Source organism: Cicer arietinum, chromosome 3 (assembly GCF_000331145.2).
Source record: "Cicer arietinum cultivar CDC Frontier isolate Library 1 chromosome 3, Cicar.CDCFrontier_v2.0, whole genome shotgun sequence".
Taxonomy (NCBI): domain Eukaryota; kingdom Viridiplantae; phylum Streptophyta; class Magnoliopsida; order Fabales; family Fabaceae; genus Cicer; species Cicer arietinum.
The window spans coordinates 51,076,599-51,087,915 of record NC_021162.2 but is presented as its reverse complement, the minus strand read 5'-3'; the positions used below and the strand labels follow the sequence as shown (position 1 = coordinate 51,087,915).

At 30.6% G+C, this 11,317-nt stretch overlaps 1 protein-coding gene across 1 annotated transcript; it reads left to right on the top strand.

Annotated features, from left to right (window-relative positions):
* The first annotated feature begins 1,154 nt into the window (after positions 1-1,154).
* On the top strand, positions 1,155-4,952 carry LOC101513672 (G-type lectin S-receptor-like serine/threonine-protein kinase At1g11300). The gene is made up of 7 exons (XM_027330436.2): positions 1,155-2,537; positions 2,639-2,746; positions 2,957-3,189; positions 3,257-3,467; positions 3,688-3,925; positions 4,001-4,151; positions 4,250-4,952. Exons 1-7 carry the CDS (start codon positions 1,256-1,258, stop codon positions 4,556-4,558), a joined length of 2,532 nt encoding a protein of 843 aa, XP_027186237.1. The 5' UTR covers positions 1,155-1,255; the 3' UTR covers positions 4,559-4,952.
* Positions 4,953-11,317: the final 6,365 nt, after the last annotated feature.

Sequence of the window (11,317 nt, the reverse complement as noted above, 5' to 3'; positions counted from 1 at the left end):
GAGTTCTTTCTGGAGAAATCTCAACTAATTTTGTTGGTTCAAATGATCAATTGGTTGACATATTCACTGAGTCACTTAGGGGTCTTCAAGTTGAATCTATATGTAACAAGTTTGGTGCATATGAGGAGGAGTGTTAGAATTCAAAGTATGATTTATTATTCTTTGACCGTACAATTTCCTAGGTTCATTGGTAGAACTTCTAGTCAAATACAAGTTCCTAGTATTCAAATGTAATTATTGTAACCTCATTATAAATAGAAGATGTGTGATCTTATTTGAGACACACAAGAAACACAAAAAACATATTTTACATAAAGGTTATCTTGTTTATTTTTTTTAACAAATCAGGATTTTGCCTTACTTTACACATTGTTATTGTTGTGTATTTTGTTGGTAGTATGGTCATATGGTTGGTAATTGATATTGCATGTGGCTATGAAAAATTTCATGTTGAATCATTTTGCAATATTCTGTTTATAGCTTTTCCTTGAAGAAGTGAGGTTGCAAATAATAAAATCTCTTATAACCAACCTGCTGTAGCAAGTCATACCGGTGGTGTCTTGGTACACGGCATCTAAAGTGGTACACCCTAGTCTCCACCTATTTGGTGGCCTGGTTTTATGAAAATGACACAATTTTTTTAGTTTATACAATCATTGACTTTTTATGAATATAACGATAAACTATTTTTTTTTTAAACTAGATGAGATTGCATTTGACTTAGTTTTGTGGATACAATACAGTTTTAACAGGTTATAGAACCATTGTCTTTTTATGAATATACTGATAAACTATTTTATATTTAACTAGATGAGAATGCCTTTGACCTGGTTTTATAAAATTGATACAGTTTTTATAGATTACAGAATCATTGAATTTTTATTAATACAATGATAGATTATTTTATATTAAATTGCATGAGTTTGCCTATGATGTAAAAAATGATGATTCAAAGTAATAGTTTTAGAAAGCATTAGACAACTATTATTGTTTTATCAATTACATGAGGCACCTGACTAAGACAAATATAAATAAAAAAATGAAAAAGACAGTCAAGGAAAAAGGAAAAGTGATAATCTTAATAAGTGGTGAAATGTCTCAAACAACTTTTATATTTGAAAGGCTAGAGATCTTAAGAACCATGCATTAGTTGTAATTTTTAAGACTGTGGACTTTAAGTAGGAAATCTTTAAATATTTATGGAAAAGAGAGAGTGTCTGTTTATGTATATCATAGTCTAACTTTTGATCATATAATGATGTGTTTCAGCAGCTGTGCGAATTTGCTCTCTGGTTTGTTCATTCTGTTTTATTATATGTTACACGTTAGTATTGCCATAAACACCATTACACCATCTCAATTCATCAAGGACCCTGAAACTCTACTCTCCAAAGACGGTTACTATTCCTTGGGATTCTTTAGCCCTGAAAATTCTACAAATCGCTATGTCGGAATTTGGTGGAAGTCTCAATCCACAAACATATGGGTGGCTAACAGAAACCATCCATTGAATGATTCTGATGGGATTGTCACAATATCTGAAGATGGCAATCTTGTGGTATTAAATGGACAAAAACAAGTCATATGGTCATCAAATGTATCCAACATAGCATCCAATACCACTTCCCAGTTTTTTGACTTCGGTAACCTTGTCCTTTTGGACAGCACAAGTGGAAACATCTTATGGCAGAGTATTCAGCAACCTTCAGATACATTACTGCCTGGTATGAAACTTTCTATCAACAAAAGAACAGGTGAGAAAGTAAAACTAAAATCATGGAAAAGCCCTTCTGATCCATCTGTTGGGAGTTTCTCTTCTAGTAGTGTTGAACGCCAAAATATACTGGAAGTGTTTATTTGGAATGAAACTCGACCATATTGGCGCAGTGGTCCCTGGAATGGTAGTGTCTTCACAGGGATAGATTATATGACAACTGCATATTTTTACGGTTTTAAAGGTGGAGATGGTGGAGATGGGAATATTAATGTATATTATACAATCCCAGATGATGTGGAATTCTTAATCTATAACCTGAATTCACAAGGAATATTAGAAGAAACAAGGTGGAATGATGAGCAGAAAGAAGTGCAAGTTACATGGACAAGCCGAGACTCAGAGTGTGATGTTTATGGTACATGTGGGGAATTTGCAAGCTGTAGTTCATTGATCTCACCAACATGCAGCTGTTTGAGAGGATTTGAACCTAGAAACATACGAGAATGGAATAGACACAACTGGACTGGTGGGTGTGTTAGGAGGACACCTTTGCAATGTGAAAGGGTCATCAATAAAACCACAAGGACAAAGGAAGATGGGTTTTTAAAATTGCAGATGGTTAAAGTTCCAGATTATGCAGAAGGTACAGCTGTTACACCAGACATATGCAGAAGCTTATGCTTAGAGAATTGCTCTTGCATTGCGTATTCTCATGATGCTGGGATTGGTTGTATGTCTTGGACTGGGAACTTACTTGATATAGAACAACTCGAAAGTGGAGGACTTGATCTATATGTTCGTGTAGCACATGCAGAACTCGGTAGTTAATGCTTTTGAAACATTGTTCATTAACTTGATTATATGTTGTATGGTTTTCGATAAAATTTGTTACATTTAAATTTAAATTTTCCTTATATACAGATAATGGGAGAATCAAAACAATCATTATTACAATTATAGTGATAATTGGAACTCTCGTTATTGTCATTTGTGCATATATCATGTGGAGAAGGACTTCAAACAACCCAGGTAATGTACCTTTTCTTTTCCTTTTGTATTTTATTTTGGAACGTTTTTATCCTTTTGTATTAATAATATATTCCTGGTGTGCTACAAATGATTGTTAGTTGTTGGGGTGCCAGTAAATAGTGATGTCTTTGTATGCCAGTTGTTTCTTATTAAAAAAAAAAAGTTTCCAATGGTATAAGAGCTAAATTCAAGTTATGTTATACACTCTAGCTAAACTGTGGCACTCTATCAAATCAACAAGGAAAATGAACAACAAAACCTTCGTAGTATTTAATAAAGGTGGAACATCAGAAGAAAATAATAGTGAAGATGTAATTGGAGGAATGTCCCAAGATAAACTACAGGATCTATTGCTATTTGATTTTGCAAAGCTTGCAACTGCCACAGATAACTTTCATTTGAACAACAAACTTGGACAGGGTGGTTTTGGTCCAGTATACAAGGTATTGTAAATACAACAATGTTTGAAACCATTGTCTATAGTTGTTGTCACTCACTATTTTCTTTCAGGGGAAACTGCAAGATGGTCAAGAAATAGCTGTTAAAAGACTTTCGAGATCATCTGGCCAAGGTTTAGAAGAATTCATGAATGAAGTAGTTGTGATTTGTAAGCTTCAACACCGTAATCTTGTAAGACTTCTTGGTTGTTGTATTGAAGGTGATGAAAAGATGTTGATGTATGAGTACATGCCAAATAAAAGTTTGGATGCATTTATCTTTGGTTAGTTCTTTGAAGCCCCCTTTAGCACTTTCTCATTTACAATTCCATACTTTCATGTTTCTCTTTTTTTTTCAGCTGGTATGATATATTTAAGAATGTAAACAATTGTTTCACAGGCAGTGTGTTTTTGTATTGCATGCTAATGGAGTGCTTTTGATTACTGCACTTCATATTTTCATAGTATGTTCAATATAGTATTAATGGCATTCTTATTTTGTAGATCCATCAAAAAATAAACTCCTAGATTGGAGGACACGGTATAACATTATAGAAGGAATAGCTCGAGGATTGCTGTATCTTCACAGGGATTCCAGATTAAGAATTATACACAGAGATTTAAAGGCAAGTAATATCTTGTTAGACGAGGAGCTTAATCCAAAAATTTCTGACTTTGGTATGGCTAGAATCTTTGGAGGGAGAGAAGATCAAGCTAATACTACCAGGGTTGTCGGAACTTAGTAAGTGTTCTTTTCCTTGCCGAACACTATAAAACTATAAGTACTTGGTGAATAAAGTTTTATATTTTAATGCAGTGGCTATATGTCTCCCGAATATGCAATGCAAGGACTTTTTTCAGAGAAATCAGATGTTTTTAGCTTTGGTGTTTTGATACTAGAGATCGTAACTGGGAGAAGAAACTCAAGCTTTTATGACAATGAGCATGTTCTGAGTCTTTTAGGATCTGTAAGTCTTAACAGTTCATTTATGGCTCAATGACAGTCTCTTTTTTCCGTTTGCTGACCCAACTGACAAATAACTGAAACTTTTTTCCTTTCATTTAGGTCTGGATACAATGGAGGGAAGAAAATATTTTATCTTTAATAGATCAAGGAATATATGAACCTAGTCATCATAATTATATTTCAAGGTGCATACATATAGGACTTCTGTGTGTACAAGAACTTGCTGTAGATAGGCCCACTATGGCTACTGTAATTTCTATGCTTAACAGTGAGGTTTCACTTCTTCCTCCTCCAAGTCAACCTGCATTCATCTTGAGGCAGAATATGTTGAATTCAAAGTCAGCTGAAGAAAACCAAAGCGTTAGTTCCATTAATAATGTCAGTATTACAGACATATGTGGCAGATAGCACACTAAGGACTCGAAGAAAAAGGATTTTGAGGTCAATGGATATGTAGTTAATACTAGAATCTTTGTTAATTTATATAATTTGCATGAAAAATAAACTCTGGTGTAATGGAAAACATACAGGTGGATCTTTCTGTGTGAAAGTGCTTAATAATGACTTTATAAATTTCATTCTCCAAGTTAATGTGAATATGTTACTAACCTGAGAATGTTGAATGCAATTTCTCTCAAAAGGCTCCATAAATAGTGTAGCTTGCTGTTTCTAATATCTAGAATAGAATGCTCCATCCAGAATGAATTTGTTCACGTTTATACACGGTTGAAGTGTTAAACTTCAATTCTTGTGGAAAAAGTCTACATTAATTAATTAATAAATTTTGGACACTCCTCATAAAGAAGGCCAATACTGGTAAGTGATTCAAGAGTTCAGATTCAAGTACTACATTAAAATTAGGTGACATAATTGTTATCACAAATATCCATTGCCTATGTTATGTACCTAGTAATTGCATGTAAAGCCTAATCTTGTAGATTCTATGGCTGCCATATACTACTATATAGACAAAAATGCATTTCATATAGTATTTACATTGCTCTAAATATAAAACTGTGGTTGTAACATATGCAAAATTAAAAGTGTGCAGGAGAAAATTTTGTGTGGAGTGTAAGAGAGCATTTGAAAGATGCTTGACACTAACAGTTGATGGTTTGTTGTGACAACATTAAAATTATCTTCAGTTAAAAAATGGTGGTGCCTTCAGCCATATTCTGATGTAAAGAGTAATTTTTTATGGCTAAATGGTTTGCACTAGGATAATTTTTTTCAAATGGACAATGTCACTTGTTGGGATAAAAAATTTCACTCAATTTCCTTGAACACAATGATAATAAAATTCATTAAAATACTACCATTACCATTCACTCAATTTTACTCTTAATTTTGCACAAATATATTCACAATAATTTGCTAAAAACTTGTTGCAAATATATTTGTGAAATGTGCAAGTAAACACAAATTTTCAATTCTTGATGTTTATAGTTAATGATAACATTATTGGTTCTTGATATTAGTTAGTGACATACACACACAACTAACAATACATACATTATACATTAGTGGATTGATTGATATAAAGTTTTATTAATACGTTAAAATGTTCAAGTTAAACACAATTTCATTAATAAAATCAGGGTCATGCTAATAAGTGTTCTGTTCTAGGGACGTTTGTTAAGAAGTCTAAAAAGGAGGGAAAAAAAGGCAAATTTTGAGTGAAAAATATCACTTTTCATAATTCTAAAGTTTAAATTGTACAACTTATAATATCTTTTTTCCTCTACTTGCTTTCTTTGCAAGTGTCCTTTGAGTAGGAGTGGACAAAAAAACCGAACTCGTTTAGAGAATTGAACCAAACTAAATTGTTTTAAAATTAAACTGGTTCAAGAAAATTAAAAATCAAACTTTATTTTAAAATCAGTTTTTTTAACTAAACTGGGTTTTAAAAATATAGTGAACTATAACCATAATACAGTGAATTGAACTGATTCTAAATTTTAATTCTAACAAAACCCCAAAATCCTAAAATCAGAATCAATTTTTATATGTTCCAAAACTCTAAAATTAAAATGAACTTTAATGAAGCCATGGTCCATGGTTGACGCCACAAATAGAAAAGCCATCTCTTCTCTCTTCGCATAACATTTCTCTTTTGAGTCTTCTCTCTTCGTGTGTCTGCACCCTACGTCGCCCTCTGTCTTCCTCCGTTTCCTCTCAACTATTCATCCACCTCCGTTTTCGTTGTTTCGCCATTTTGCTTCATCTTTATTATTTTGCTTGTCTGATACCCTTTTGAGACGAGTTCATGCTTTTACAATCCCAAACTTTTGAAATGAAAAACTAGTTATGTGTTGAAAATTCGAGTTCATGCATTTTATTCCAACCATAATTGGTACTCTGTTTTTTTATTGTTTTGTTGTACTTTTTGAAATTTTGTATAATTTGACCTTATTTATCTCTATATTTTTAAAGTTATGAATTAATAATTGCTTTAGCTTTGTATTCATTCTTGTTGAATTTTTCTCTCTATATTTGTATTCATGTTTATTGATTTTTTATTTAGAAAACATATTATATCTTATGTGCTCTGTCGTTTGGTTGATGTTTGAATTATTTAAGACTATTTAGAAAGCATATCATAATAGTTTTATGAAAAATGTTAACGTCTCATAGGCTTTGGGGCACTCGTTAGCATTTTTCATAAAACTGCTACGATTCTTTTATTTGTTTCTCTAAAATATATCCAAAAAAAATATGTTAATAACATCTCTCTATATATGACATCCAATGAAGGTAATGCTTTTTCCACTGCTCTGATCCCATGAGTTCATCAATTGTTTTAGGTGCTTCCTTATGTAGTAGAGCTTGAATAGCAAAAAAAACAAGGTGAAATCTTGCATTGTCTTGTTGAAAGAAAATTGGATTACCAATGACATCTGTAGACCACTTTCCTTTTACGACAGGAATAACACTTGTAATGGTTTTTGTTTCAAGAGTTCCAACAACTCTTTTAACAGTGTTCCTCCTAGCTGGCTCACCACAAATAATGAACATTGGTATTATGTCAAACCATGATTAAATTATCCAATACCATTGATTCACAATGGAAGTTGAGTCTAAGGAAAGAGAGTTTAGTTTCACTTTATAATAAAATGTGATTCAAATCTAAGCCAAAGAGATGTCATATTTAGTACCGACAAACATTTCTTGCGGTTAAGAAAACCATAAAAAATAAAAGATTGTACTCTCTCAAATGAAAACAGAAACATGTGAGTGACAGAGGTTTTATCCTAGGGTGAGGCTATGGAAAATCCAATCTGTTATATAGCCATTCAAGATACAATAACAGTTTTTTTTGAAAAAAGCAGTCTACAGTGATCAAATTGCCTCAAAAATAATTATACCTTTTTTACTTAATTGCATTTTTTGTTTTATTTTTATTTTTATTATTTATTATAATTTTATGTTTATTAATTATTTACCATCATCATATTATATATCGTTTTAAATATATTATATTTTAATAAAAATATTTAAAAAAAAGTTTAGAACTGTTTGATTTTAAAATAAAAAGACTAAATTGAATAAAAATAGAAAGATCAAAATTAAATTGAATAAAAATAAAAAAAATCAAAATTGCAATAAAACATTTTCTTTTTAAAGGTAACAATAATGCAATATTAACAATAAATTTCAACGCTAAAAAGAAAACAACAAATTAAAGATACGTTGCAGAGGAAAAAATTCATGTTACCCCTCCAATTAACTTTTTTTCCTTTCTTTCTTTAAACACCTCCATTTTTTTTTATATCAATAGTATATAAATTTGCACATAAATGTGATGTTTAGAATTCAAATATCCATAGATAAAAAAATAAATAAATTTACATATAGATGTGATATTTAGAATAATTTCATCATTTGTCAACTGAGATAAATCTTACAAATGAAACATTTTAAATTAATTTTGAAATAAACAATCACCTCTTAATTATATATATCGTTTTTTTTTAATAATTAAAATTATCTATGGAAATAATAAAATCTATGTTCCTATTCCTATCAATGTAAAACTAGTCCATAACCCTTTTTCTATAAAAAAATCAATACACCTAACACTACATTTAGACTTATTTAGATTTGTTGCTAAAATATCGATCTCAGGCCTAATTTATTTTAAATTCTAACATTTATATTTTATTTTTAGACTTTTCAACCCATAAAAAAAAAATACTATTTCCAAATTCCGAACAACTCATTTGCTTTAACTGTTTGATTCTATCACGGTAATAATTGATTTTGATTGAAAGTTGAAGATAAAATTATTTATCTTTGGATATATCCAAGTAGAATTGAATTGAACAGAGGACTCCTATCTTTTATACCAAATTGTGTTTCTTTTGAATATGTAAATAAGATGATAAAAAAATTCACATATAATTGCAAAATCTTGACCCAGTAAATAATATTTAACCTACCAAAATGACTAATTAAACTAAATTTTATGGAAATCAAAATGGTGGTTTTAATCTATAACAAACGCAATAAATTTAAAGTTTCAAAACATAACCGAACCATAATTGATTTGTTTACCTGAAATACTTACGGGCAACAACTTTCCTACATAGAGTAAAAATAAATTCACATATTAATTTATTTTCATATAAATTAAATCCATTTAGCATCATTTTATCATTCTAATAATGGCAAATCCACTAAATTCAACACCTATGTTTCAAGTATATCACGAGTCTAGCAATTAATTAAGTACAACTTTTAAAAAAAAATAGCAATAGTAAAATCATACCACTGCTCAAATTGCACTAACCTAATGATGGGGATTTCCTGTTTTATTCATAAAAATATATGAAATATATTATATGTGGTGAATATTTAATTCTAATTTTTTATTCAATTCCCTATATAGAAATAAATTATAATTTAAAAATATATCAAAATTTTAAAATAAAATAAAAAACTAACCTAGCAAAATAAGTAAAATAGAAATATAAATTATATATGCAAATTAAGATTATAGGCCTATTGCTTTGGCTAACTTCCAATTTAAGATTATTACAAAGGTTCTTGCGAATGGTCTTGTAATTATTGCTCCTAAAATCAGCTTTAAGCAACAAGGCAATTTTATCAAAGATAGAAGTGTCTCAAGCTTATTGTCTTAACGAATTTTGACTTTAGTTCTATTTTTTGTAATTGGTTTTCATTATGGTTAATGGGCATCCTACCGGATATTTTGCTTGTAAGCGTGGGTGTATCAAGGAGATCATTTGTCACCTCTTTTGTTCTGCTTAGTGGAGGATGTTCTCGGTAGAGACATCACTTCTTTAGTTAATTCAGGGAATCTAAAGCATGTGGCTGGTCCTCGAAACTTTATCAGTTCATCTCATGTTTTTTATCACTCCATCTCTAGTATGAAAATTGGCTTGGTCGGTCTCTTGTGGATAAACTTGGTTTATCCTCTTGTCTCGTGCATTCCTTGCAGTCTATTGTCCCTAATATTTTGGTTGATCACTCTTTAACTATTCATTCTTGTTTTGCTTGTTCATTTCATGATATCGCTGTTGAGATGAATCAATTGTTACCTCGTCATTTGATTGCGATGACCAATTAGTTTGGAGGTTTATAGATTATAGAGTTTTATCTTTTAAAGATGCTTATAACACTTTTCATCCTACGAACTTGAAACTTAATTGGAGTAAAAATATATGGGATGTTGTAATTCCTCCTTCCAAGTTCTTTTTTGTTTGGCACCTTTTTCGTAATAAGATGTGTACAGATGATCAATTGTGGAATTGTGGGTGTATGGTGGTGTTGTGTTGTCATTTATGTTCTCAGGCTTACGAAACTACTAATACTTTTTTCTTTGACTGTGTTTTTGCTATTTAGGTGAAGAATTGGTTGTCTCATATCTTGCGTATTAGAATTGATTTTTCTTGTAAGTCTCCTATTTTTTTTTATATGTAATAAAAATTGGTGTTCTTGGGTAGGGGATGTGGTTCTGTCTACTATCATTCACATAATTTGAGTTATTTGGTTTGCTTACAATCAATTAGCTTTTAACAACAAGTAGATTAACGTTCAGTGCGTTGGTTTCTTCAGTTGTATCTCTCTCAGACAGATTCTCTAAGTATTGCATCTTCATCAATGTAGAAATTATCTATTTTGAAATATTTTTCTATTGATTTCCATGCTCCTAAAGTCCATGTTATTATGCAAGTTAATTGGTTCAAGCCTCCTTATGGTTGAATTAAATGTAATACTGATGGTGCGTCTAAAGGTAATCATGAACTCTCTACTATTTGTGTTATTTTTAGGGACTAAAGTGGCGCTATTACCGGTTGTTTATCGAATTATTTGGGTGTTTTTATATCGTTTCATGCTAAACTTTCTACTGTTATATATGCTATTGAGATTGTCCATTCTAAACATTTGTTTCGTCTTTGGATAGAGTGTGACTCCTTGCTGGTCGTCCAATCATTTACTAATTCCAATCTTGTGTTGTTGATGTTAATGACTAGATGGTTGAATTGTATTTTCCTTACAAGGCAAATGCATTTTTATATTTTACACATTAATAGGGAATACAACACGTGTGTTGATAAACTTGTTAATATTGAGTTTTAGATTCGTTGTTTTACTTGTGAAATTTACCATCACTTTGTATTTGAAATGACTTTTTCCATAATTGGTATAGTCTTTCTATTTTCATTAATTTTCTCTTAAGTTGTTAATGGCGTTTGCTCTATTATACTGCACCCTTTTTCCTTCAACTTTGATTTATACATTTGGATTTTCCGACTAAGTTTTTTTAATGATGCATTGTTGTCCATTATTGTTTGCTTGAGTTCTGATATAATCCCCCTTAACCTACTTATTTTTTTACAATTTTATTTAATAAAATTATTATAGTGTTGCAAATGATATAAAATAATTTTAAAGTGCCAATATAATTGGAATGTCAACTCTACCATATAATATTTTTGCACTCTAATTTCTACTTAAAATAAAAGAAATGGTGCAAGGAAAAATTAGTGATGTAGGTAGCAACCCCTTGTGTATGAAAGTATGTTTTTCAAGTCCCAATTCTTTGTTAACTTTTTCCTCCTTTCCACCCCATCTCATATAATAGCCATAACTTTACAAGAGGTACAAATATAAAAGAAAAACTAGAGTTACAATAAATTTATT

Coding starts and splice junctions, on each gene's coding strand:
- LOC101513672 (XM_027330436.2), top strand. CDS start 1,256: ATGATGTGTTTCAGCAGCTGTGCGAATTTGCTCTCTGGTTTGTTCATT. Junction 3,468..3,687: donor TTTGGATGCATTTATCTTTG/GTTAGTTCTTTG, acceptor CTTATTTTGTAG/ATCCATCAAAAAATAAACTC. Junction 4,152..4,249: donor TTCTGAGTCTTTTAGGATCT/GTAAGTCTTAAC, acceptor CCTTTCATTTAG/GTCTGGATACAATGGAGGGA.